The 27,209-nt window shown below is 41.9% G+C and overlaps 4 protein-coding genes and 2 pseudogenes across 8 annotated transcripts; 3 read left to right on the plus strand and 3 right to left on the minus strand.

Moving 5' to 3' along the window:
- Positions 1 to 399: 399 nt before the first annotated feature.
- On the minus strand, positions 400 to 2,800 carry LOC110773497 (geraniol 8-hydroxylase-like). Its single transcript, XM_088253102.1, has 3 exons — positions 2,679 to 2,800; positions 1,317 to 2,082; positions 400 to 1,102 (listed from the first exon to the last, which is right to left on the minus strand). Exons 1-3 carry the CDS (start codon positions 2,798 to 2,800, stop codon positions 497 to 499), a joined length of 1,494 nt encoding a protein of 497 aa, XP_088109228.1. The 3' UTR covers positions 400 to 496.
- A 1,229-nt stretch (positions 2,801 to 4,029) lies between these two features.
- On the plus strand, positions 4,030 to 6,619 carry NUDX14 (nudix hydrolase homolog 14). Of its 3 annotated transcripts, XM_088253419.1 has the most exons (7): positions 4,031 to 4,286; positions 4,388 to 4,493; positions 4,618 to 4,695; positions 4,807 to 4,899; positions 5,064 to 5,156; positions 5,730 to 5,828; positions 6,206 to 6,619. In XM_088253419.1, the coding sequence occupies exons 1-7, from the start codon at positions 4,069 to 4,071 to the stop codon at positions 6,440 to 6,442; spliced, it is 924 nt and encodes a 307-aa protein (XP_088109545.1). In that variant the 5' UTR covers positions 4,031 to 4,068; the 3' UTR covers positions 6,443 to 6,619. The 3 variants fall into 3 exon arrangements, with proteins under 3 accessions (XP_088109546.1, XP_088109547.1, XP_088109545.1); XM_088253420.1 differs by lacking the exon at positions 5,064 to 5,156 and having other exon boundaries at positions 4,030 to 4,286; XM_088253421.1 differs by lacking the exons at positions 4,807 to 4,899; positions 5,064 to 5,156 and having other exon boundaries at positions 4,030 to 4,286.
- A 248-nt stretch (positions 6,620 to 6,867) lies between these two features.
- On the minus strand, positions 6,868 to 9,644 carry CCS (copper chaperone for SOD1). 2 transcript variants are annotated; one of them, XM_021978015.2, is made up of 6 exons: positions 9,349 to 9,644; positions 9,122 to 9,148; positions 8,800 to 8,872; positions 8,554 to 8,688; positions 7,771 to 7,991; positions 6,868 to 7,299 (listed from the first exon to the last, which is right to left on the minus strand). In XM_021978015.2, the coding sequence occupies exons 1-6, from the start codon at positions 9,610 to 9,612 to the stop codon at positions 7,036 to 7,038; spliced, it is 984 nt and encodes a 327-aa protein (XP_021833707.2). In that variant the 5' UTR covers positions 9,613 to 9,644; the 3' UTR covers positions 6,868 to 7,035. The 2 variants fall into 2 exon arrangements, with proteins under 2 accessions (XP_021833707.2, XP_021833708.1); XM_021978016.2 differs by having other exon boundaries at positions 9,122 to 9,183; positions 9,349 to 9,611.
- Positions 9,645 to 10,656: 1,012 nt separating this feature from the next.
- On the minus strand, positions 10,657 to 13,183 carry LOC110773491 (subtilisin-like protease pseudogene; annotated as a pseudogene).
- Positions 13,184 to 15,061: 1,878 nt separating this feature from the next.
- LOC110773514 (subtilisin-like protease 3 pseudogene) lies at positions 15,062 to 17,885 on the plus strand (annotated as a pseudogene). Its single transcript, XR_015835819.1, has 2 exons — positions 15,062 to 17,769; positions 17,810 to 17,885. The product of XR_015835819.1 is annotated as a subtilisin-like protease 3 pseudogene (transcript).
- A 1,536-nt stretch (positions 17,886 to 19,421) lies between these two features.
- On the plus strand, positions 19,422 to 22,716 carry LOC110747108 (subtilisin-like protease 1). The gene is made up of 3 exons (XM_088253611.1): positions 19,422 to 20,561; position 20,921; positions 21,563 to 22,716. The coding sequence occupies exons 1-3, from the start codon at positions 19,422 to 19,424 to the stop codon at positions 22,714 to 22,716; spliced, it is 2,295 nt and encodes a 764-aa protein (XP_088109737.1).
- Positions 22,717 to 27,209: the final 4,493 nt, after the last annotated feature.

Raw genomic sequence — 27,209 nt, forward strand, 5'->3', positions numbered from 1 at the left:
AAATAGTGTGGGAATTTTGCATTGCATTTCATTTCATAGTTGCATTTTCCAGACAGAGAGAAAACCCAACATTACTTGTTCTACTATAGTTGTTTCTCATCAATCCAATAGTGCTAGCTTGTTGGAGTGTCTTTAAACAAATTCAGATTTGCCCTTTGAAAATTGTATTTTCCATCTAAGTTTTTCTGTTTGAATGATTTGGCTGTACAACAAAAAGAGCCTTCCCTTGCTAAGAAGCCGGCCATTTCTAATCATGTATTTAATATAAGTGAATATTCTGTGAATGGTGGTGACTTCCAGCAGAATGAAATCTTGCCTAAACAAGAAAACTGTGGGGTTGTGGCTTTTAGTTTTTGGTTAAAGTCACGACTTATAGCACAGTTATGAATTACTTGTAAAAAAAAAGAAGAGAATTATTTATTTATTTATTAATATTATTAAGCTGGCAGAACAATAACATTTCATGAAATACTGATGCAAACATGAAGTTTACAATTTACAAAGAGACAGGGACAGCTCGCAAGGATTGGGCCATCTCTAAGGTGATGCCAAACTTATCATCCATGTTCATGTTCTCTGGTGTGACCCCATCTTCAAGCTTCCAATCAAAGGAATGGATAAGAGTACCCAACATTAAGTACAGCATTCTCATTGCCAATGGCAATCCAGGACATACTCTTCGTCCAGCTCCGAACGGTATAAGCTCAAAGTTCCGGCCTTTAACATCAATTTCTGACCCCAAGAACCTCTCTGGCTTGAATGAATTGGGTTCATTCCAGAGGCTGGGGTCTCTGCCAATAGCCCATGTGTTAACAAGCACTTGTGCACCCTTCGGTACTGTGAATCCTTTGATTTCTACATCTGCTCCCGCCTTTCGGGGAAGTAACAAAGGAACTGCAGGGTGCAACCTGAAGGTCTCTTTGACTATGGCTTGCAGGTAAGGCAGTCTAGCAATGTCTGATTCCTCAACTGGGTTGCCTTTGCCAATTACTTGTTCAAGCTCTAGTTGGGCCTTTGACAAAACCTCAGGGTTGTGCAGTAGCTCTGCCATTGCCCATTGGAATGTGGATGAAGTTGTGTCTGATCCAGCAACAAATAGAACCTATCAGCAAACATAACCATTAAAATCATAAGCAATTGAAAGCCTCAAAGTGACTGAGACAGTAAGCAATTTGCATTTTTGAATATGCTGTACCACTTTCACATATCTGTATTTGTGTGTGCTCGGAATTTATTAATGGGCAAAGCATTGTTTATACCAGAAGAAACAAAAAACTAAAAATATCAAACAGTTTGAAGAAGATTATGGGACTGACCAGTAACAGATGATAGATTTCATTTTTGTTGATCACCTCACTGTTTTCCTCAGTAATGTTGAGAAGGGTATCTAACAAATCATCTTTTGTTGTAGAACCAGGCAATTCTCTCAGCTTCAACCTTTGGTTTACTATGTCGTCAAGCAGATCCAATATCTTCCCAAAGTACTCTGTCATCCTCCGCCTTCTGCCATGGGGATCAATCTTCCTAAGCACAGGAAAATAGTCTCCCAAATTTGGCTTCCCAGCCTCCATCATAATATTACACACCATCTCCTGGAACTCCCTGGCCATTTCAGAACTTGGGTCGGCCAAATCAATGGAAAAAATTGTGTTAGACAACAAATTCAGTGTTGTTGTGAAGGCTGCCCTCCCAATATCCACTGCTTCATCAGCTTGGCTGCTTCTGTGGACTTGTCCAATGAGCTCCTGCACTTTCTTGCGCCTGAGGTTTTGGTTAGAATCAAGCATTTTATTGGCAAACAGTTCAGTGTTGCATATTTTCCTAAGGTTTCTCCACAGGGTTGAAACTGGAATCCATGGTAGGCCAACAGTGTGGTGATCATGAGCTCGAATCGAATCGGGGATTGTTCGGTTGGATAAGAACTGGTCATGGGTTTGGAGGACTTCCGTGGCCATGGCTGCTGAAGAAACAACAATGGCTGTTACTTTGCCTAGTTTTAGGCTCATCAAAGGGCCATGTGTTTTGGCAAGGGACTTGTGCGGTTTGTCACCAAGTTGAAGCAGGTTTCCAATCAATGGAAATTGTGGGAACCGAATTAAATCACCTAGGTCAAATAATTCCTTCAATTTGGGGATTATTTGACCTAATTGGGAGTTACTCAATTTAATTGGGAGTTACCCAATTAAATTGGCAATTACCTAATTAAAATGGGGATTGATTTGATTCCTACCCTAATTAGGGATTTGATTTAAATCAGATAAATCAAATCCCTAATTAATCAAATCTCGCCTAATAGGGGAGGAATAATTCCTTTCCATCTACGGAATTATTCCTCTGAAACCCTAGCCTCCGAGGCTCCTATAAATACCTAGCTACACACAAGGGTTCAGGTACGTCTAAATTCCTACTGAAACTCTGTAGAAATAATTCTCCACAAACCCTAGCCACCATCTTCTTTCTCTCTCCCTCACACAAGGCTCCGGCCTCCACACACGGCTCCGGCCACCCGGTTTTCCTTGAACACCCATCCTAACTTAGGCATCGGAGGGCCTTTGGCCAACACCCCCCGGGTGTGGTCCTTTGCTCCGATCTGTTTTGCAGGGAGAGAGAGGTGCGGAGAAGACGAAGGGATCTTTAGGCGAATATTCTCGTGGGAGGAAATTTGCCCCCACAGAAATGGTTTTGGCCCTGGTGGAAGCTTTGATCTTGAGCTCTTTTCACTTCTTGAAATTGAATAGAGGATGGTTTGGATCAATGTCCAGGTGAGGATGAGATAAAGGAAACTGCTCAAGAACTCCATTTCTCTCTCTTCTTCTTCTGCTTATCTTATCTCTCTCTGCACTTCACTTTTTTTTTTCTCAAGGAAGAAAAGGGAAGTTGAACTTGGAAAGTGTCATTATCTTGTGTACACAATTCTTCATTGCAGAAAGATATCAGATATCTTCTGGTCCAACTAGCTGAAGGTGTCCAATTTTGTTTTTCGTTTCTATAAGACATCTACACCTTTGTATTTTATTTAGGTGAAGTCAATATATATAATAATAAGCATGTCTCCAAAAGTTGGTGAGAAGCGTTGGGGACTTGCAACAAATCAGACCAATTTGATTCACTAATTATCTGGCTCCCAGATTTGATGGAGATTGAGATACTTATGCATGTGCCAATCGATTTATTCGTCAGTCTCTTAATATTATAACAAAATAATGATATACAGAATCAAATTATACCAGAAAATTAATTAACTATTCCAAAGAAGGAAGAAGAAAAAAAAGAGAGGCAATATAGTGACTGATGAATTGATAATATACGGCAAGTCTCTGTTTCATTTCATGTATTTTTATGCAAGGAAAAGGTAGGAATCGAACCTAGAATTTTTTATTTTCTTTTGGTACAAGCTATAGTTTAAACTATAGAGGAGAAGAGGTTTTTTACACACACACACAACTAAGAGCACTTCCACCCATTTGCCATGGCAAAGGGCAAGGGCAAGGCAAGGGCTGTTACTATTCACATGAATAGTGGCAGCCCTTGCAAAAGGCTTGTGGTGTTTCCACCCATTGCCATGGCAACAACTATTCACATGAGATATGAGGAAATGAATTTGTATAAAGTTTTGGTGTGGGAAGTGACGAATATGACTAAGTATTTGTTAAAAAAAAAAAATCTGAAATTCTTTGTATTTTTTTGTAGATTTTTTAAATTTTTTTTAGTTGCTGACGTCATCGTTGACGTCAGCAAACCCAGGCTAGAGCACGGGCTCATTTTGCCTAAGGGTTGCCCTGGTTTCATGGGCCCCAGAATCTTCAGCCTGTTGGAAGACGAATTTGGGGCTTGGGCCCCCTCCTGCCCTGGCAAGAGCTCAACGCTGGAACCGCTGTAAGATCTTATAGGAGCTTGAACTTAGGATCTTAGGTGCATAGTAAATACTCTTTACAAAGAGCTAAACAATTTTAAGAAAAAAGAAAAAAGAAAAGAAGGAAACGACGTGCCGTTTATGCAACAGGGACTTGCCGAATTAAACAACACCGCATGTACACGTGCACACAGAGAGCTCGGGGTTTGTGGAAGATGACACGCCTTCTTCAAGCTTCAGTGCCTCTGAGTCCGAGCTCACTGTCCAAAAGACTCAGCCTTTCCTCTTCTTCCACTCGCCTTCAACTTCGATCCTTCTGCTGCAAAATGTCGTCTGACTCGCCACCCTTAACTCACTCCATCACTCTCCCGAGTCAACGCACCGAACCCGTCGAGATCGTCGCTGCCCCCAATATCTCCCGTTCCGAGTTCAGGTGAGTCACGCTTTTCTTTTACCTTTTTTCTTCTTTTTGAAACAATATGTAATTACGATGCTAATTATGCAGTAATGGAAATGTTAAAATTAATGTTGCAGGAGTGCTATCGATTCGTCTTTGTTCAGGCAGTGGCTGAAGAACATGGAAAGTGAAAATGGGGTTTTGTACGGCGGTGCATTGTCTCTTAGACGAGTTCTAATTCAGGTAATTCAATGCTTTGTTGACGTTTTTTTGATTGAATTTTGAAGAATTGGTATATAAACATTGTTGTAGAAACGATCCTTTAGCCGCTGCTAATAGTTAGTTGGTTAATTTTTGTGGGTAACAGGGTGTGGATATGTTTGGAAAGCGCATTGGGTTTTTGAAATTTGTTGCAGATGTGTTTGATAAAGAAACTGGGAAAAAGGTATCTGATGATAATGCCCATGTGATGTGCTTTCTCTTGTTTTGGGCTTCATTGGTGCCCATAATTCTTGATTTCTTTCTCTTGCTTCATTATGAAGTAAAACTTACTTAGGTTCCAGGTATTGTGTTTGCACGAGGACCAGCTGTAGCTGTGCTTATTCTTTTGGAATCAGAGGACAAGACCTATGCTGTTCTTACTGAACAGGTAGGTCTTTACTTTGGTATTTAGAGTATCTGTTTTGAAGGTTTTACTTTATGTGAAAATCCATTCATTGTATTATATATGCCCAATAAGTTATTACGTAAATAAACGGTGGCATTGTACTTCCCATGTATTCAAACTGTGTTGAAATTCCATGCATGTCCAAGGTTAGAATCCCTGTCGGAAGGGTCATACTGGAGTTGCCCGCTGGAATGTTGGACGACGACAAGGGCGATTTTCTTAGCACTGCAATTCGTGAGGTCTCTCTATGTTTGCACAAATACAATATGATGTACATGTATGTGTCTGTATATCAACTTGAGTCAAATTTTTTTAAGGGCATGCCTGAAAATTGAACTAGTTTACTCATAAATCAAGCTATGGTTTGGTTTATCGAGAAGTTTATTGTTCCATAATTTCATGGTTGGTTGTACTTCAGTTGGTAGCCATATCTTTCATGAGTCTTCTCATGAACTCTGGTCCTCCATTATTTTTACTATATACAATGTCTTCTGTTAAATCTGATTTTTTATTTATTGTGTTTTGCTTCTTTCTCATCTTACTCTTGGTTGGACTTTGTCTTCCGTTAGTCATGGGTAAATCTAGTTGTTTATGTTTTGTAAGCTGATGCAAATGAACATTGTCCAATATGTTCTTGTTGCTAATTTATCTTGGAATTTTTGTCAGGCCTAAAAATGTTTCTTGTAAAATTTTCTTTGGTCATGTTTCAGCTTCTGTGATATTCAACTATAATGAACTAACTGTGACATATTGCAAGGTTTGAAATTTTACCCAAACTTAAGATGCGTGATTCTTATCTAACACTTTGGCAGGTTGAAGAGGAGACTGGCATATGCCTAAAACAAGAAGACATGGTGGACCTCACAGCATTCCTCGACCAATCTACTGGAGGCAAAATTTTTCCTTCTCCAGTAAGTTGGTGTTAATTCTTTTCTGGATAGCCAAAATGCCAAATTGAAACTAAAAATGTAGGAAATCTTCCCATTGTTAAAAATGGGCAGGTGAGAATTGGTTGAAGGAAAGAAAGATCCCATATATTTAACCATTATAAAACTCACAAAAATTAACTCCAATAGTCATTTTGCATTAAGTATATGCTCTCTATTGGCCCAATAAAAGAAAAAACATGAAACTAATTTGGATGCAGAAAACATTGCATTTTAAAAGTAACCATGGGTTTGTAATTTAAGATTGAATAAACTCAGGTATTATACAAATAATAGTTGTGTTTTCTCTTTTGTTCCACCTGTCTGTAAAGGGTCACTCTTTTTTGTTTTTTCATGGTTAGGGAGGGTGCGATGAAGAAATCAGTCTCTTTTTGTACAGAGGGCAGGTGAATAAAGAGATTATTGAGCAGCTGCAAGGAAAAGAGACAGGTCTTCGAGAGCATGGGGAGCTGATTAAGGTTTGTGCGGTTCCCTATGAAAAGCTCTGGTGCATGACAGCCGATGCAAAGGTTTTAGCAGCCATTGCGCTCTATGAAATGGCCAAAAAAGAAGGGCTCTTGCCTCACCTGAAAGCATGAGCTGCTAATTATTGTAGCAACTGTACCCTATTTTTGGTTTGGTGGGTTTTGATGTTTGCCAGCACAGTTGGTGCTAGATCCTGACTGGATTTTCTTCTCTGCTGTGTAAAGTTTCTTTTAGTTCTGTTATGTTCAGTTTATTATTGAGCTGTAGAGTTCTTCTTGCCGTGTTTACAAGCTGTGATTGTTGATGGTGCAACAATTATTTGCATATAGCATGGTTTCTGTATCATTCAGCCCTGGTAGCAACAGTTAAAGAATGTTCACTCTGTTCGTTTCTCTAGCTTCTCCTATTCTTCTTCTAGTCTGTGTTGCCCTCTCAACAAAGTGAATGGGGCGTTGAGAAATGTTAAAACTCTGATCTGTAGGGCTAGGGTGAGCATCAGATCTTTCAAATTTTGGTATATTTGACAAGATGATGCAAGTTGGTCAAAATCATTTCCTTTATTCGATAAAACAAATGTTTCTTTTTCTACACTGGGCAAAGTTTTTATGAAGTACAAAGAGAGAAAAATACAATCACTCTCGTGCTTGTATAAGGTGCCTAAGAAATTCAACTCGACTATGACCCCAGATAGGGCTTGCTTCGGATATCAGACCTTGCTGGTGACAAAGTCGTTGCCAGTTGCTTCCCATATGGTGGTTCCGTCACAAGTGCAAAGCTTTTTGTAGTTCTCACCAACTCCAGCACTTCTAGCAATTACAGCGGCTTTGATACCAGAGTCCGACTTATCAGCAGTACCGTATACCACTAATGACCGCCCGATGAGATCAGCAACTCTCAACTTCTCTTTGACGCCGGAGAAGAAGGCATTACCATTCTCATCAGCATCCAATGTTCCCAGGTCGCCAAGCGGCTGAAAAGAATTCAGCATAACACTTAGAGATTGCCATAAAATGTGAATGTCATTGTGAAGACAAGCGAGCACTAGAACTAGAAATTACATGTCTTGGGAAATATAAACCATGAATATAAAATAGTGAAATTATACCACTCAATAAATCTTAAAACATGTCTTGGGAAATATACAGGCATGCAAATTTCTTCAAGAGCAATCAATTGTTGCACAAGCAATACAGCAAACATATACAGTTCTTAATCAATACAACAAACAAATTATAGTCATAATTTCTAAACATATTGTAGTTTTCTTGTTTGTGCCTCAAATACAATAGCAAGAACCCTACAACACTGATCTGAATGTTTACTGGCAAGATTTATTTTACCTCATTCTACGAGACTTGGAGGAGTCAGATAATTAGTTACTAGGACATGGAAAATCAAAACAAACATAAATATCAGAGAGAAGGTTTATATCAAAGCAAACCTCATTTGCTTCTTCCTTTGATGGATTAAACACTTTTCCAGTGCTTGCAGCACCTTCTGTTACATCACCAAACTCGTTGATAGACCAACCGTGTTTTCCAGGTGGCAACCCACTAAAGTTGGCCTCAATCCTAGCCAATTCCATATTCACCTGAGCCAAACGAACCACACCAAAAATATCTGGACCTTTAAATTCAGCAACAGCCGCAGAAACCAAGAAATCTGTAAACCAAGAAAAAATAAGAAATATGCCCTCAACATAAAATTCCATGATTACTAAATAATATTCAGCAACTAACCAAATTATGACTTCAACAAGTAAGGAATTCTGCTGCAGTAAAAACAGGATGTTTAGATTTTTCTTAATGGAAACAGGACTGCAATAAACCTCATGTAAATTACAAGATCTTCGACATGCAACAAGAAAGAAGGTTTTTTCAAAACATAGGTATATGCTAACTGTTAGATGAGGTCATTTATATTTTTCAACACAAATTTTTTACAGACGGTATCATCTAGTATATTATCCACCAATCATACTCGAATCACAGTCCTGTTAGTTCACATTTCAGATTCTACTATACTTGGTCGCTTAATTGGCTGAAAACAGAATACTTCATTGAATAAGAATCCTTATTCAATCTGCATCATAGCGTCATGCAACAAGAAATTAATGAGAAAGAATGAGTACCCTAAATGGATTACAAATCAGTAACATATTGAGAAAACAAAAATGTAAAACCAGCATTGCGTCTATGAAAAATAAAGTAAAAAAAGATGTAACCTTCTGGGATCCCTTGCCCAATTAATCTTGCTTTTCGACCCGTCTGCTCCAAAGCTTCAGTCATGGTTTTCACAGGCGTTGAACCTAGAATCCTAACAACTTGGCTGTTAAGGTCCACCTCTACACTTTTGACCCCTAGAAGAAAACCAATTGAACAAGAACAGCATAAGATAAATTGCCAAAAAGAAGGGGGCATAAAAGAAGAAAATGTTTCTGTTTGTAATGCACTAGCTCAGAAAAGCTTACCATCAACAGTTTGTAGCTTATTCTTGACAGAGTTAACACAACCCTCGCATTTCATATCCACCATGTACTCCGTCTGAATACGGAATCAAAACAAAAACTTTTAATTTCTCAGCCAAATTAGCATAATCCTTTAATTTTCATCACTAATAATTATTTACATTTGTAACTTTTTCCTAGTAAATACTTCAAATTTACTCCATTTGAGAAAACTCAAAGCTTAATCATATCATACAAGGAGAAACAAAGTAACTGAAACATCATCTATGAAATAAATAAATAGAACTAAATATAAAAACACTAAATTTTGAAGGGTGAAACTTACCAACAGCTCTGGCAAGGCAGCATCGCTCTGCGGTTCAAAAACAAAGAACTTTAAAGATTCAGCTGTGAACGATCACAGAAAGTTTAAATAAATTCAAGAGCTATAATAGAACCCATCAACGAAATTGAAGTCAATTGAAGAATCAGATTACAACCCATTAATGAAAACTTAGAGAATTAATTAAATGTTAAAAAAGGAAAAAAGAAAGTTGAAGAATTTCAGCGAACCTGATGGGATGGCTTTTGTTCTGATGTGGGTGCGTCCATGTGGATAGCTGACGGCGAGTTGGTGAAGCTTGTAGCGAGGCAGGAACGATTCGGGTTCAGAGATGGTGTGGAGGAGAGAAAGGAGAGGTTTTGGGGTTTTGGGAACCGAAAAGATTGAGATGGGGAGGACGACGAAGACGAAGAGAGTGAAGAAAGGGCAAAACCCGCAGGTAATGCAGAGGCAGCTATGGCAGTTGTCGTAGCCACTGACCTCAGAAAAGCCATTTTAATTTTTATTCTAGTTTTGCATTTGCGTTTTTGGGTATATTTCTTTTCTTTACATCATCAAATTCATTTTTTTTCTGGTCAAAAAAGAAGAAAGAGATGGAAATTCTTGGTAATGGTAGATTCTAGATTGTTTTTTTTTAATTACCGGCTCATCTCCTTCCTCCACCTGCTTGTTTATTGTTTCATTTAATCCATCATTACAATTTAGGGGTAATTGTAATTCTTCAATTGTAATGTTTTTTTTTTTTTAATCCAATTGGTTTATAGAAGATACCCTTGAAATAAATAAAAAAATTATATGCAATGGAAATAGCACGCTATGCCAAATGGAAAAGCTATCACACGTGGTATAACATAATTGGCTGAGAATAGCAAAACAGTTATATTCTCGTTGCACACAAGTATTTCTCTCTTGACATATTATTAAAAAAAGGCTTGAAATATTGGAAAGGAGGACAACCAATTCAAAGAAAAAGAAAAGAAGTATTTACTTATTTTTTACTTTTTTACTTTAGTTTCTATAAAAATCTAGAACAACATTAACCAAAGCGTTTTCAAAGTTAATTTTTCTTAAGATTTAACTTGATTATATTGAGATGTGAGCAATTTAACATACTATCTTATTAGACTGCCAGTTAAACCTAATTATGAGTGGTTGGGTGGAAAATACTTGAGTGTTCGAAGTAGTCTAGAAACAATGTGAAATTGTTTCGAAAACTCGAGACATATCTAGTAGGACTCTAAAATGTATCTGTTAGTGTAGAAACTAGAAAAGTTCTTTTGTTTCCTTTCTTGGTATCTAATTTCTTTATTTGCTAATCTGATTTAGGGAAACTGACTTACTCAACGATTTTGATTAATGATGGCAGAAAAGGAAGTTAATTCTAGACACAATTCCATGTGGTAAAATGAAAGCGATAGTAGTTCTTTCACAAGAAATCTCGAAAGTTCCTATATCTTATTAGAATGGACCCAAATGAATATGTAATTTTCAAGAAAGTTCATAGAGAATAAAGACACAAAGTATGCAGTGAACAAAAGCTTGGGCTGTATACAAAGTGACGAAATTCTATAGTGAGAGTGCCATACATGGACCCTTCATGAAACGACTCATACAAAGTGAGCTTCAATGAGCTTCCAAATTTTGGCTTCCCTAAGACCCAAAGATCACAACCATTGGGCTAGTAACATTATGCTTATCAGAAACCCATCTCAAATATCCCTGGCCAAACAAAACACCATCCTTCCCAGCACCCTCTTGTGCAACAAACTTCACCCGATATGTAATAGTCTGCTTAACCTTTGTGAATTTAAGCACCTCAGGGCTCACATTCACATCCACTTTATTTGGTGCTAAAATATCCAACTTGTAAGTTGAATTTGCCTGCCCAACATTCTTCACTGTCCTTGTATAAAGCTGAGACTTAGTCTTTTTATTGGAGCCAACTATAATAGAAAATGAAGGGTAGTTTAGCTGTGCTTCTGGTATGGCTCCAATTTTGGAGCAATCCACTGTTTGTTGGGTTATGATCTGTATCTGTTTGTCTGTGTAATTCAAACCACACAGATATTGGATGTAATTCTTCGGTTGCGTGTCGTAGACTAGCCCTGGGTCATTTGCTTTTGAAGGGTTAACATGACCTGCACCTATTGCAAAAAGGTCTGCTGCCTTGAGTGTTTGATCAACAATGGACTTACCTCCGAGGTTATGTACATCAGCGGTTGTCATGATTGCTGATTTGATAGCAGCGGGTGACCAGTCAGGGTGTGAGCCCTTGAGCAAGGCTGCAATGCCACTTAGGTGAGGGCATGACATTGAGGTACCTGAAATTATGTTAAATGTTGCCTTAGATTTTGTGGCATTGTCCACTGAAACAGGCCATGTTGCCAGGATGCTAACACCGGGACCAGTGATGTCCGGTTTCAAAATCCCGGGGCTTGCAGTGCTCGGTCCTCTTGACGAAAAGGAAGCAACACTCGGAGCATGTTTATCTCCAATAACAGTGCCTTTGAACAAAATTGTGGCTGTAGGCTTTGTGGTTGACTTTATATAGAACTTGATTTTCAACCCTGCATCATAACTCACATGTGCTGTGGGTAGCAGATGAGGGTCAGCTAATGTGCTAAAGCCATCAATCCTTTGGTTCATGAGAATCATGGCAGCTCCACCAGCTCTTTTTACTTCTGCTCCTTTGTCAATTCTTCCACCTGCTCCACCTCTCTCACATAAAACTATTTTCCCTTTAACATTTTTAAGAGTTCCTGCGTCGCAAAAAGCTGATGTTTGGTTTCCAAGTGAGCCTGCGTCAACAAGAGGTAGCATAATTTTTGAGTTAAAATTGTTAGGCTGGAACAGAGATTCGCCATTGTACACTTTCTTGTTCCCAAGCCGTGCTGTTGCTCTGATGTTTCTGTCAATTGTGCTTGCGCCGACGGTGAGAATCCATGGAGCCTCATTTGATGAAGTAGAATAGGAAGGACCAGAGTTTCCAACTGAACAGCTCACAAAAATTCCTCTTTGAATTGCTCCAAATGCACCAACTGCAACCCCATCTGAATAGAAAGGACGCGAGAAACCGCCAAGGGAGAGCGAAAGCACGTCCACCCCATCATCAACCGCAGCATCCATTGCAGCCAAAATGTCACCTTCGGCACAACCCACTGCAGAGCACACTCTGTAGATTGCCAAGTGAGCATGAGGCGCCATGCCAACCGCTGTGCCCTTGGCCATTCCAAACAGCGCAGCTCCTTTGACAAAGTTCCCGGCAGCTGTGCTGGACGTGTGGGTCCCGTGGCCTTCTTGGTCAAGTGGAGGGTCTCCTGCAGGTTGCCCTGTGCTTATGCCATTGAAGTTTCTTGCACCAATAAGCTTGTTGTTGCACACTCTGCCATTGAACTCACATTTGCCTTTCCATTTAGCTGGTGGAGGAGGCACTCCTGCGTCACTAAATGAGGGATGATCTGGTGAAACCCCAGTATCCAAAACTCCAATGATCACACCTTTACCATAGTTTGATCCTTTCCAAAATCCCATCCCTTGGTTCAAACCCAAGAAGTTGGGGCTGTGAGTTGTGTGCAAAGGCAGGATTGCCTCTGGATGAGCTGACACAAACCCTGGTTTCTTTTCCATTGCTTTCACATCCTCCGGTGTCAGTTTTGCTGCAAACCCGGTCGCCACATTGTGGTATGCATGAACGATTCGGGGCTTCGACAGCTGGTTTGAGGTTGCAATAGTACTTTCTGGCAAAAATGTATGGTACCAACTCTCCAAATCTTCATGAGATTGTGCAGAAGATCCCTGAGCCACCGGCTTTTCTACCCAAACTATATAAGTTTGCATGTCATTTTGCTCCTCATCTGTAACTGCCAGTGATAAAGAAAACATGAAAAGCAAGCTAAGAAGATATACAATTTGCATTTGCAACACCACACACTTTTTGCTCTCCATCTTTAATCTGATTCAATTTCAAATGAACTTGTAACAAAAGATATCAAGAGATTGATATTGGGTATGAACATTGGCCTGCAACAATTCTTGTACAGTTGATGATGCAAATTCAAGGTTGTGAAGGTCTCTGGCTTAAGTTGGGAACTTGGTTTCTTAACAAACTGCCAAATGAGGCTCTAGGCATGTGGCATGAGATATACATAAATTGCGAGAGTTTTGGAATGTGGACGACTTGGTATGCTTGGCATTCTATACAGTTAGAAGTTAGAACAATGCGGCGGGAAACCTTGAGTTATTTTATTTGTTTCATTTATGGAAGGCTGCTGTGGTAGCAAATCATGGTGCCAAGTCCAACTGGTTTGCCCTTATTGTTACAAGTATTTAACCAAGAATGGTCCATTACAAATAATGAACAAAAGGAAATAAAGAAATATTAATGGGTATATATATATATATATATTGCCAACGAGCCTAGCTCAGTGGAAAAAGGACTACTTGTAGACTAGTAGTCTCAGGTTCGAAACCCCATGACACATTGGTAATAATATGTGTGTAATAATATACTTGTAGCCTAGCTCAGTGGAAAAAGGACTACTTGTTATTTTTCATTCTCATTGGCGTGAGCCAAATTTAAGGTTAAGCGCGTTCGAAAAATAAGTTGACCCGAGCCAATATTAGCTCAAGCTCAATACAAAAATGAGCCAAGCTGAGTTTGAGCGTGAAAAAATCATTTGAGCCGAACTTGAGCTTTGTTCAATCTTGAAGTTGAATAATATATATTATGGTGCTCAAGCTAGGCTCGACTAATTTACACCCCAACGTAATTGTATGCCGACTAGTTAATTCAACATAGATAAATACTATTCGTAAAATAAATATAAAAATAAGTATTTAAAAGTCTATAAAACTCTATGACAAAAGTATATGAAAGTTTGTCACTTTACTTTATAAAGTATGTAAAAGTCATTAAGAATCTGTCAACTCTAGAAAAGTCATTCACTTAAAAAAAGTCTTTAAAAGTTAGAATTGGATACACCCCCTAAAATTGTACCTGTCAAAATTGCTGGTTACGTTCAAGGCTGCCCTGGGCTATAGCCTAATGTAGCCCAACGGTGGTTCCATCCTCGGATCCAAATTAAAATGCATGGTTTTGGCTAAGCAATTCGATACACAATACTTGATGGTATTTTGATTCAAATTAACAAGATGAGGAAATTCGTATCCATGACAAGCGACCACCCACCCATTTTGGTCCATGACACTAGATCGAGCATCCGTTGTAAATATGACCCAAGTACCTACTTGATACCATTTCAATATTATGGTCCCGTCGTTACGTTGTGTTATTAATTTAGTAATGTTATAACACGTGTATTTATTTATTAATACTATAACATGTGGATTAGCAAATACCATGTTGCGGTGTGACTGTCACACCCAAAAGTTTTACATTTTAAGCAAACTCAAGAAGGTTTGAAATATGGATAGAAGACACTATATCAAGCTCTAGTTAGGTCAAATTTGTATCAAGACCTACTTCATCTCCATTTTGAGTTCAAGATGGTACCGCGTAGAATACTTTTGAGTTAACTAGAGAATGCATGCACAATATTGGATCATCCAATCTTGAGCAATACTCTCATTTTGCCTGAGATACAAAATTCTAACTGATCCATTGGCAATAAAGCAAGCTTTGTCTTCATGTGGGACAGGGCCAGCTTCAATAATCATTTTGTCATTATCAATTTATACCAGCAAAAGAATATACTCAAGAGAACGAATTAAGGTTCAGGTTCGGGTTTTGACAAGAATGAATGATGAACCAGTTGGAGCCACCCTATAGCCTATACAAGAGCAACCAACCTCCAAATTAAAATATAGTTTTGCTTTTACATAAGCTGCATCGCCAGCTTTGTAATATAACTCAGCGAGCATTACCAAGTCCTGCATTTTGGCAGCCTGTAAACCAAGTCACACAACTAGTCAACCTTTGCAATTACCTCTCATATTCATAATGATCGGTACAAAGAAATGCCGGCCAATTTTCCTCCGAAACGCATGTTGATCGATCTCGATGGTTTTCTGTCTACTATATATAGCTGCATGAAATGGTAGACTAACACAAAACACTTGGACTTTCAAGTTCTCCTTTTAATCAAATTAAAGATGGAGAACAAGAAGGGTGTAGCATTATGTCTTCTTGGTTTAACTTTCATGTTTTATTTTTCACTAGCAGTTGCACAAGAGGAGCAGAATAGCCTGCAAACATATATTGTTTGGGTTGAAAAGCCAGTCTCTCGGAATATCTTTTCACAATCTCAAGAAGATTTAGAGAGCTGGTATCAGTCATTTTTGCCTGAAACGACTGTAAACTCAAATGAGCTGAAGAGTTCACGAATTGTTCATGCATACCGCAATGTGGGCACCGGTTTTGCAGCGAAACTGACACCTGAGGAAGTAAAAGCAATGGAAAAGAAACAAGGGTTTGTCTCAGCTCGTCCAGAGAGAATTCTGCCTCTGCAAACTACTCACACTCCTGACTTCTTGGGGTTGCATCAAGGATACGGACTTTGGAAACAAACAAACTATGGTGAAGGTGTGATCATTGGAGTTTTGGATACCGGGATTGCAGCGGGACATCCTTCCTTTAGTGATGAAGGAGTACCACCTCCTCCGGCTAGATGGAAAGGAAAATGCGAGTTCAATGCTACATTGTGCAATAACAAGCTTATTGGTGCAAAAAATTTTGTAGGCTCAGGCAAAGGTAATACCACAGACAGCCCTCCAGTTGATAACCATGGCCATGGCACACACACGTCTAGTACCGCTGCAGGAAATTTTGTGGCAGGTGCCAGCGTTTTTGGAGAGGCCAATGGCACAGCAGTTGGCATGGCACCTTATGCTCACTTGGCAATGTACAAAGTTTGTGCTGGGGCTGGTTGTGCTGACGGTGATATTTTAGCTGCTCTTGATGCCGCTGTTGAAGATGGCGTGGACGTGCTCTCCCTCTCCCTTGGTGGCGAATCACTTCCTTTCTATGATGATGTTATTGCAATTGGTGCATTTGCAGCAATTCAAAAGGGAATATTTTTCAGCTGTGCAGCTGGAAATTCTGGTCCTTCCTATAACTCTCTATCAAATGAGGCCCCATGGATTCTGACGGTTGGAGCAAGCACCACTGACAGAATATTAAAATCAGAAGCGCAGATTGGAGATGATAAAAACAACCATTTTGATGGAAAATCTTTGTCCCAGCCTGAAGATTTCGATTCAACAGTTTCGCTACCTCTTGCTTATGCAGGCTCAGTTGGCAAACAGCCATCAGCTTCCTGCAAGGCAGGGTCTCTTGAAAACGTTGAAGGGAAAGTAGTGTTGTGTGAGACAGGTGGAGGAGTAACAAATATTGCCAAAGGGGAAGAAGTGAAAAGAGCTGGTGGTGCTGCCATGATTCTCATGAACCAAGAGACTGATGGCTTTAGCACCTTAGCTGAATCTCATGTACTCCCCTCGACGCATGTGAGTTATGCTGCAGGGTTGCAAATTAAGTCATATATAAGGTCAACCTCAAGTCCTACAGCCAAAATCTTGTTCAACGGCACTGTCATCGGAGATGCACTTGCTCCCAAAGTCGCTTCCTTTTCGTCTAGAGGACCAAGCTCTGCAAGCCCTGGAATTCTGAAACCTGACATCATTGGACCCGGCGTTAGCATCCTAGCAGCCTGGCCTGTTGCCGTGGACCAGACACAATCTAAGGCAACGTTTAACATAATTTCAGGTACCTCAATGTCAACTCCTCACCTGAGTGGCATTGCAGCCTTGCTCAAGAGCTCACACCCCGACTGGTCTCCAGCTGCTATTAAGTCTGCCATCATGACAACCGCCAACGTCCTAAACCTTGCGGGCAAGCCCATTGTTGATCAAAGGCTTGAGCCCGCGGACATCTTTGCAACTGGTGCAGGCCATGTTAACCCTTCAAAAGCTAATGACCCGGGGCTCGTCTATGACACACAACCAAAGGATTACATTCCCTACTTGTGTGGTTTGAATTACACAGACCAACAGATACAGCTCATCACCAAACAAGCAGTGATCTGCTCTCAAGTAGAAGCCATACCAGAAGCACAGCTAAACTACCCTTCATTTTCCATTAAAATAAGGTCCAATGAGACTCAGTCTCAGTATTATACAAGGACAGTGAGGAACGTTGGACCGGCTAGTTCAACTTACAACTTGGATCTTCTTGTACCACATAAAATGGGGATGAGTGTGAACCCTCAGGTGCTCACATTCACAGAGGTAAACCAGGAGCTTACGTTCCATGTGGAGTTCAGCGCAGAAGATGGCGCTGGCAAGGATGGCGTACCAATTTCTCAGGGATATTTGAGATGGTTTTCTGATAAGTATAATGTTACTAGTCCAATAGCTGTGGTCTTTGAATCTACCTAGAATTAAAATTTGGCCTTGCAGAACCCTATATAAGCTCACTTTTTATCCAGGCCAAGAGCTATGATGTAGGTAATATACCTACGAATAATTATGTATCCACATATATATTTACAATTTAATAATAATGTGTGCTCCATGGCTGATCATTAAGGTGGGGAAAAAAAAAGCCTTCTTTCTTTGCTCTCATTCTTTTGTTCTTTGAATCTTTTGCATGTATGAATTTAATTCTGAGCTGCTTCTACTTGTTTGAGTTTCTGTCTGTGGTGGCAGAGTTCTATGGTTGCCAAAAACTGACGTTAGATGGTTGTTTTGTTCCCCTGGTCATCACAGTTTTCATGATACAGAGCTGAATTAAAGATGGCGGTTATTGGAAGTGCCAAAATTGCACACAAAATATAAAGCTGAAGCTGAGGAAACTTGATTTTCGGTTCTGTTGAGAGATCATCAGCTGCAACTAATTCCCTGGTCTTTGTTTGGCTCCTTCTTTGATATTCTATATTGGTTTGGTTGGCAGCTGGATCTGAAATTGGTATGTCATCATGTAATTTCTCCTTTGATTTTACTTCAATATATAAAACTATATTCATCATCCTCCGCAATAATATTATTGGTCTCTGGTGACATACATACGCATATAAATATATTTGTTTATTATCTCATATATTTTGGCATTCTGCTCAGCTTTGGATTTATGAGTTTCAAGAATTATTACATCATTATTACATCACAGATTATGATTTTGTTCTTGCCAATATTGTTAATGGCAAGGTAGACATGGATCGAAAGAGAAAGATGAAGATTGTAACAACTCTAGTTGCAGTAGAGTTAGAGAAACAACGTTTGTGTGCATCCATGATGTTACTAAATGTCATATATGCTTTTGACAGCATGGTACTATGAAAAGTACTATCTTAAGAACCGAATCTTTGTTAGGCATGAACCTTTGTTGATCATTTGAATGTACTTAAAAGAATTTTCGTGTTATTACTAATTTTGTGAAATTTTGGACTATTTTTATGGTATCTTCATGTGATTTCTTAATTTTAATTTTGTGTGCTTGTTTTTTAATTAAATTTAATTATTTCTTATATTAAATAATTTTAATAAATTTTAAAAATAAATTTTGTTTGAAGTCGAATGCAGTCCAGCCCATACTTGTACCAAACAACGGATTGGACTTTAGTCCAGTGCAGTCTAGCCCAACTTAATGTACCAAACAACTTATTAAAGTCCAACCCAATCCAAGCCAAATCAGTCCAATACTCCAAGTCCAATCCTAACCAGTCCAGTCCAGCCCAGAAACAGGGCCTTAAAGCCTATTTCACAAATATGAATTGGGCATGGGTGCCCCGTGAAGCGAACCGGTCTGCGGATGTCGTTGCCTCGCTTGCTAGGAAGGGGATGTGCTTGGAGTTGTGGCTTGTGCGACCTCCATCCTCTCTAGTTCATATTTTATCTCGGGATGGTCTTCCTTGCCCTCTGCCTGGTGCTTAATCTTCTGTTGTGTGGTTTTTTCGTGTGTTTTGTTCTTTTGGTGTTTTTGCTTCATGTTCTTGTTTTTAGTTCTTTGGTTTGGTGTGTCTGTCCTGTTTGTTTGGTTGGGTTGGGCTCCCCTTTGGGTCTTTGCCGGTTGGCTTTTATGATATCTTTGTTGACCAAAACAACAAAAAAAAGCGAGCATTACGAAGCCCTGCATTTTGGCAGCGCTTGTAAACCAAGTCAAAACTAGTCAACCTTTGCAATTACCTCTCATATTCATAATGATCAGTACAAGAAAATGCAGGTCAATTTTCCTCCCAAACACATGTTGATCGATCTCGATCGTTTTCTGTCTACTATATATAGCTGCTTGAAATGGTAGACTAACACACAACACTTGGACTTTCAAGTTCTTCTTTTAATCAAATTAAAGATGGAGAACAAGAAGGGTGTAGCATTAATGCAGCTATGTCTTCTTGGTTTAACTTTCATGTTTTATCTATCACTAGCACTTGCACAAGAGGAGCAGAATAGCCTGCAAACATATATTGTTTGGGTTGAAAAGCCGGTCTCTCAGAATATCTTTTCACAATCTCATGAAGATTTAGAGAGCTGGTATCAGTCATTTTTGCCTGAAACGACTGTAAACTCAAATGAGCTGAAGAGTTCACGAATTGTTCATGCATACCGCAATGTGGGCACTGGTTTTGCAGCGAAACTGAAACCTGAGGAAGTAAAAGCAATGGAAAAGAAACAAGGGTTTTTCTCAGCTCGTCCAGAGAGAATTCTGCCTCTGCAAACTACTCACACTCCTGACTTCTTGGGGTTGCATCAAGGATACGGACTATGGAAACAAACAAACTATGGTGAAGGTGTGATCATTGGAGTTTTGGATACCGGGATTGGAGCGGGACATCCTTCCTTTAGTGATGAAGGAGTACCACCTCCTCCGGCTAGATGGAAAGGAAAATGTGAGTTCAATGCTACATTGTGCAATAACAAGCTTATTGGTGCAAAAAATTTTGTAGGCTCAGGCAAAGGTAATACCACAGACAGCCCTCCAGTTGATAACCATGGCCATGGCACACACACGTCTAGTACTGCTGCAGGAAATTTTGTGGCATGCGCCAGTGTTTTTGGAGAGGCCAATGGCGCAGCAGTTGGCATGGCGCCTTATGCTCACTTGGCAATGTACAAAGTTTGTGCTGGATCCGGAGGTGGTTGTGCTGACGGTGATATTTTAGCTGCTCTTGATGCCGCCGTTGAGGATGGCGTGGACGTGCTCTCCCTCTCGCTTGTTGGAGAATCACTTCCTTTCTATGAGGATGTGATTGCAATTGGTGCATTTGCATCAATTCAAAAGGGAATATTTTTCAGCTGTGCAGCTGGAAATTCTGGTCCTTCCTATAACTCTTTATCAAATGAGACCCCATGGATTCTGACAGTTGGAGCAAGCACCACTGACAGAATATTGAGATCAGAAGCCCAGATTGGAGATGATAAAAATACGCATTTTGATGGAAAATCTTTGTCCCAGCCTGAAGATTTCGATTCAACAGTTTCGTTACCTCTTGTTTATGTTGGAAAAAATGGCTCACCTAAAGGATACAAAGGTTTTGAGGCTCAAAGAGAGAATTTGAAACTGCCTAAAAGCGACCGGTCGCTGAGAAGTTGCGACCGGTCGTTTCTGGCAGATTCGAGGTCTGGAGCTAAACCAAGGAGCGACCGGTCGCCAGTTCTTTGCGACCGGTCGCATGAAGCAGATTCAAAGTCTGGAGGGAAAACTTCTGGCGACCGGTCGCCCATTCCTGACGACCGGTCGCTCCAGTCGTGCTGTGCTGTTTTGCTTACGTATTTTCAACTGTCTTTTCAATGGCTATCGCTTTCCACAAGTTTGCAGGTGCTTAATGGATCACTTCTGAGGTAAAAGAGGGTTGACTACCTGCTGGATAGTTGGGAGAGCACTCATGGCTAATTGGTTATCCTATTTTGATTAATCTCCTCTCCATTTTCTGGTTTAATGGAGGTGGCTGAGTGGGATTGTATTACCTACCTAATCTGACCCTTAGTCTAAGTGGTGACTAAAAGGAAAGAACGTGGAGGACAATCAGATATCCTATCTCTTGTCCATTGGCTTGTGTAGGTAATGGGGTGAAGTAAGATAACACAAGGGTGAAAGCATGTTGAACATATGTAGTGGCAAAAGCTGGAAACTAGTTCCGAGTTTCTAGTGAGAGTTTCAGAAAAACCAAGGGGAGAGCAAGAGAGTTCTCTAAGTGTATCAAGGTGTTGAGCAAGGGTGTGAGAGAAACAGATTGTGAGGGTAGTGTTCTAAGGGGGTTTCCTTTGTAAACCAAAGTTGTAACCTATCTTCATTAGTGAAATTTCTCAAGGTGATCACCAAAGAGGATGTAGGCAATTTGCCGAACCTCTATAAACACTTGTGTCATTTGTGCTTGGTTAATTTCTGCGTGTGTGTGTGTGTAAGACTCATCCATCATTGAGTTCTTTGTCTAAAGTCCATCAACAACAAGATCTTAAAAGGGCAGTGAGTTAGTCATCTATTCACAACAGTTTATGCAGGCTCAGTTGGCAACCAGCCATCAGCTTTCTGCAAGGCAGGTTCTCTTGAAAACGTTGAAGGGAAAATAGTGTTGTGTGAGACAGGTGGAGGAATAACAAATATTGCCAAAGGGGAAGAAGTGAAAAGAGCTGGTGGAGCTGCTATGATTCTCATGAACCAAGAGGCTGATGGCTTTAGCACCTTAGCTGAATCTCATGCACTGCCTGCGACGCATGTTAGTTATGCTGCAGGGTTGCAAATTAAGTCTTATATAAGGTCAACCTCAAGTCCTACAGCCAAAATCTTGTTCAACGGCACTGTCATCGGAGATGCACTTGCTCCCAAAGTCGCTTCCTTTTCGTCTAGAGGACCGAGCTCTGCAAGCCTTGGAATTCTGAAACCTGACATCATTGGACCCGGTGTTGACATCCTAGCAGCCTGGCCTGTTGCCGTGGACCAGACACAATCTAAGGCAACATTTAACATAATTTCAGGTACCTCAATGTCAACTCCTCACCTGAGTGGCATTGCAGCCTTGCTCAAGAGCTCACACCCTGACTGGTCTCCAGCTGCTATTAAGTCTGCCATCATGACAACCGCCAACGTCCTAAACCTTGCGGGCAAGCCCATTGTTGATCAAAGGCTTGAGCCCGCGGACATCTTTGCAACTGGTGCAGGCCATGTTAACCCTTCAAAAGCTAATGACCCGGGGCTCGTCTATGACACACAACCAAAGGATTACATTCCCTACTTGTGTGGTTTGAATTACACAGGCCAACAGATACAGCTCATCACCAAACAAGCAGTGATCTGCTCTCAAGTAGAAGCCATACCAGAAGCACAGCTAAACTACCCTTCATTTTCCATTAAAATAAGGTCCAATGAGACTCAGTCTCAGCATTATACAAGGACAGTGAGGAACGTTGGACCGGCTAGTTCAACTTACAACTTGGATCTTCTTGTACCACATAAAATGGGGATGAGTGTAAACCCTCAGGTGCTCACATTCACAGAGGTAAACCAGGAGCTTACGTTCCATGTGGAGTTCAGCGCAGCAGATGGCGCTGGCAAGGATGGCGTACCGATTTCTCAGGGATATTTGAGATGGTTTTCTGATAAGTATAATGTTACTAGTCCAATAGCTGTGGTCTTTGAATCTACCTAGAGTTAAAATTTGGCCTTGCAGAACCCTATATAAGCTCACTTTTTATCCAGGCCAAGAGCTATGATGTAGGTAATATACTACGAATAATTATGTATCCGCATATATATTTACAATTTAATAATAATGTGCCTACAAATATTTTTAATTATAACTTTCCTAGAGAAATTTCGCAGGAATCATCTAATTCGGTCTTTGTTTTGAAATTTGTGTTTTGGGTTTGCATATCAAAATTTCAGGTACTTATAATTGGAAACAATATAGGCATTTGTATAAGTATAATGTGTGACTGAACGACAATAAAACGTATTAATTGATAAGTAACAATAACATGTGTGAAATGGAAAATATTTTTAACTCATAAAAATAAAAAATCACAACAAGAAGAAATAGGTTGTATTAAATGAAGTAATCTCTGTGGGAACCGAATTAAATCACCCTAGGTCAAATAATTCCTTCAATTTGGGGATTATTTGACCTAATTGGGAGTTACCCAATTTAATTGGGAGTTACCCAATTAAATTGGCAATTACCTAATTAAAATGGGAATTGATTTGATTCATACCCTAATTAGGGATTTGATTTAAATCAATTAAATCAAATCCCTAATTAATCAAATCTCACCTAATCGGGGAGGAATAATTCCTTTCCATCTACGGAATTATTCCTCTGAAACCCTAGCCTCCGAGGCTCCTATAAATACCTAGCTACACACAAGGGTCAAGGTACGTCTAAATTCCTACTGAAACTCTACAGAAATTATCCTTCACAAACCCTAGCCACCATCTTCTTTCTCTCTCTCTCACACAAGGCTCCGGCCTCCACACACGGCTCCGGCCACCCGGTTTTCCTTGAAACACCCATCCTAACTTAGGCATCGGAGGGCCTTTGGCCAACACCCCCCGGGTGTGGTCCTTTTACTCCGATCTGTTTTGCAGGGAGAGAGAGGTGCGGAGAAGACGAAGGAATCTTTAGGCGAATATTCCCGTGGGAGGAAATTTGCTCCCACAAATTGGTGCTCTCATTGAGAGCGCGAAATTATACTCAAAGCGTGCTCCAAATTCATTTTCCACAACTTTTTCCAATCAACCATGGTCGATACAAGACGTTCGAAGAGTAACACCACCACGACGGGCCCGTCTCATGGTTTCGTGGTGGAAGACTCTCTGCAACCTCACGGTATCGTGGCTACCAATGCCTTGCGTCCGCCTCCAAGCGCTTCGCAGCCACCTCCAACTGCCGGAATTGCAGAACAGTCGCCGCAGACAACTGCTGGAATTGCAGAACAGCCACCACGTGGTCCTGTGACCTGCACAGCCTTGCAGCTGCAAGCGCCAGCGGCTGGAGCTGCTCTGCCGCGCCCTCCTGCTGTCGGAACACAGCAGCAGCCACACCACTCAACTGTCGGACTTGCTGCACAGCCCCACGGCTACTTTGGTGCCTCCCCAGCCTTGGAGCAGATCCTTTCTCTCCCTCCTCTACCACCACACTTGACGTATGCACCTATGTACGCGTCTAATGGAGCCCTAGCCCACGTGCCATTGGGCCCAATGCACACCTCTGGTCAGGTGGACCTTAACTCACGGGTTGATAAACTTACACAAAGAGTTGACGATCAGAACAACCTGATTGGCCAGCTACTCAGGCAGATCAACTTAAACCAAGGCCCCAACCTTGGACCCCGTGACGAGGAGAGGAGGACACACGAGCATGTCAGCGAGCAGTTCGAGAGGTCCCAAGCTGGTCAGGCAAGGGCAAATGGGCAGGGGAGAGAACGAGATCGTGCTGACGAGACGCAGACATCTGCAAGTCGCACTCTGAGCCGGTCGACGATCCGTTCGAGATTAGGTCCAAGGACTAATGTACGCGAAAGGCTGGGCCCACAGTCCAATGTCCATGCCCGCTTGGGCCCACAGTCCAATGTCCACGCCCGCTTAGGCCCACAAGGAAGTAACCAATCCAGGCTGGGCTCACAAGGAGCTCGAGTTCGTGAACAATCGCGTGACGAGCACAACAATCGACGCTCACCAGCCCGCTCGAGGACCAACACGCGGCAGCAAGCCGTAGAGGACTCCTCACAAGCTCAATCTCCTAATCTGCCCCACGGGCAGAACAACCAAGGGGATCGACCCTTGGGAACCGAGGAGGAAGTTAACCAGCGGCGCTCGAGACACCGAAGACATCGACCTGAACCACTACCTCTGCGAGCAGAGGATGTCGAGAAGTTAGTGAATGACCGACTCCAAAGTCTCCAACTTAATGGAAGCACGGAGGAGGCCCTGCGCAAAGAAATTGTTCGAGTCGACTGCTCACCCTTTACCGAGGAAGTGGAACGAGCTCCACCGCCAAAGCGGTTCACAACGCCATCCATCACTCCGTTCAAGGGAGACTCTGACCCTGAGAGCCATTTGAGGCACTTCAAGAGTGCCATGATCCTGTACAAGGCAGACGATGCCCTGATGTGCAAAGTGTTCGCGATGACTCTGCGAGGAGCAACTCAAGATTGGTTCCACACTCTACCGTCCGCGTCAATAGGCAACTTCAAGGAGTTCGCCCTCATTTTCATAAAGGAGTACACCTCCTACAAGACGGTCAGAAAGCATGCAGACCACTTGTTCAACCTGCACAAGAAACCAGATGAGTCTCTTCGAGACTACCTCAGACGGTTCAAGGCTGAGAAGGCGAACATCATAGGATGCAATGACCAAGTTGCATCCTCAGCTTTCAAGAAGGGCTTGCCAACTGAACATGAGCTGTATCGTGAGCTGGCCATAACTCCAAGCCAAACCTTGGCAGAGGTCTTCGCGACGGCAGAGCGCTACGCACTTTGGGATGATGATCATATTGCTGCGAAGAAAGCCAGCAAGCAGGCTGATCACCCGCCCAAGCAGGCGAGCCAAAAGAGCAATAAGTTCGAGAATAAAGCCCGAGACAAGCGCAGATCGCGGCCCCAAGAGGGAGGCTCGGAAACAGGAACCTTCACTGAGTTCACTATCCCAATCCACCAGATCCTGGCACAAGTGAAGGACAAGCCGTGGGTGAGGAGACCGCCGCCCCTGAGGGGAGACCCGTCTAAGAGGGATGCCAGTAAGTACTGCGCATTCCATGGGGAGCATGGTCATTACACAAACAACTGCAACGCCTGGAAAAGGCACCTTGAGGAGCTGGTCAGAGACGGCTATTGCACAGAATTCGTTGCAAAGAAGGCCATCCAGCAGATCGAGGATCGTGATGCGGCTACCAAGGAACCTCCCCAAAAGGTCATACGGATCAACACCATTCTAGCTGACTCCCAGGAGTCCGGGCTGACCACCAAGGAGCGCAAGAGGAAGATCGCGCAGGCGACTTATGTCTCCCAAGTCACAACGGGCGTACCAGTCATTGCAGATACACCCATCATCGGCTTTCAGAAGAAGGACTTGATCGGGCTTGATCTGCCGCACAATGACGCCCTAGTAATCTGCATCCAAATTGAACAAGCTGTGATCGAGTGAGTTCACGTGGACGAGGGCAGCGCAGCCAATATCCTGCAACTATCTGTTATCCAACAGATGGGATTGGAGCCCAAGATCAGCAAACTTGCCAGATCACTCACCGGCTTCAATGGGGCCACGTCAATCACTGTTGGGACAATTGACCTAGACGTCCGCTCACCCCCAGTGATCTGCTCGCAAACCTTCATGGTCATCGACGAGGTCTCTCCCTACAACGGGATTTTGGGCCGACCATGGATCAACAAGATCGAAGCCATCACATCTGCTCTACACCAGAAGATCCGCTTCCCCATCCCTGGAGGTGGTATCGGGCAGATCAACAGTGACCAAACCATGGCAAGGAGATGCACAGCCCAAGGGCTCAAGAAGAGCAAACATCTGTAGTTCACACCAGTAATGCAAGCTACTGACGAGGCAGGAAACACTCCCAGCAGACAAGCAAGCCCGAGCGGGAAGGGAGTTGCTACCTCAAAATAGCAATTAAGGAGCCAGGATCAAGGCGAGGGAATCCGCCCGGAAGACTCCCCTGAAAAGGGTTGGAAGCCTGAGGATGACGTTGAGTTAGTACCCCCTGATCCTGGCCCGCCAGACAAAGAAGCGCAGATCGGCTCGCGCCAAAATCCAGACAAGACGGATCGAGACGAGGGAATCCGCCCGGAAGGCTCCCTTGAACAAGGTTGGAAGCCTGAGGAAGACGTTGAGTTAGTACCCCTCGATCCTGACCAGCCAGACAAAAAAGCGCGGATCGGCTCGCGCCTAAGCCTAGATGAGAAGGTGGAGCTGACCACCTTCCTCCAAAAGAACAAAGACATGTTCGCATGGTCGCCATCTGACATGCCTGGCATCGACCCGAACATCATCTGCCACCGACTCCATGTCAACCCTGCTAGCAAACCCGTAGTGCAGAAGAGACGCAACTTCGCTCCCGAGCGAGTTGCAATCATTGAAGCCGAGATCGATAAGCTTCTAGCTGCCGGCTTCATTGAAGAGGTCTCCTACTCA

This window comes from Prunus avium, chromosome 5 (genome assembly GCF_965620075.1).
Source record: "Prunus avium chromosome 5, drPruAviu1.hap1.1, whole genome shotgun sequence".
In the NCBI taxonomy this organism is placed as follows: Eukaryota; Viridiplantae; Streptophyta; class Magnoliopsida; order Rosales; family Rosaceae; genus Prunus; species Prunus avium.

Coding starts and splice junctions, on each gene's coding strand:
- LOC110773497 (XM_088253102.1), bottom strand. CDS start 2,800: ATGGAGTTCTTGAGCAGTTTCCTTTATCTCATCCTCACCTGGACATTG. Junction 2,083..2,678: donor CTTCCACCAGGGCCAAAACC/ATTTCTGTGGGG, acceptor TCGGTTCCCACA/ATTTCCATTGATTGGAAACC. Junction 1,103..1,316: donor AAATCTATCATCTGTTACTG/GTCAGTCCCATA, acceptor GTTTGCTGATAG/GTTCTATTTGTTGCTGGATC.
- NUDX14 (XM_088253419.1), top strand. CDS start 4,069: ATGACACGCCTTCTTCAAGCTTCAGTGCCTCTGAGTCCGAGCTCACTG. Junction 4,494..4,617: donor TTAGACGAGTTCTAATTCAG/GTAATTCAATGC, acceptor TGTGGGTAACAG/GGTGTGGATATGTTTGGAAA. Junction 5,829..6,205: donor GCAAAATTTTTCCTTCTCCA/GTAAGTTGGTGT, acceptor TTTCATGGTTAG/GGAGGGTGCGATGAAGAAAT.
- CCS (XM_021978015.2), bottom strand. CDS start 9,612: ATGGCTTTTCTGAGGTCAGTGGCTACGACAACTGCCATAGCTGCCTCT. Junction 8,873..9,121: donor CTGCCTTGCCAGAGCTGTTG/GTAAGTTTCACC, acceptor TTCCGTATTCAG/ACGGAGTACATGGTGGATAT. Junction 7,992..8,553: donor TGGGCAAGGGATCCCAGAAG/GTTACATCTTTT, acceptor CTTGGTTTACAG/ATTTCTTGGTTTCTGCGGCT.
- LOC110747108 (XM_088253611.1), top strand. CDS start 19,422: ATGGAGAACAAGAAGGGTGTAGCATTAATGCAGCTATGTCTTCTTGGT.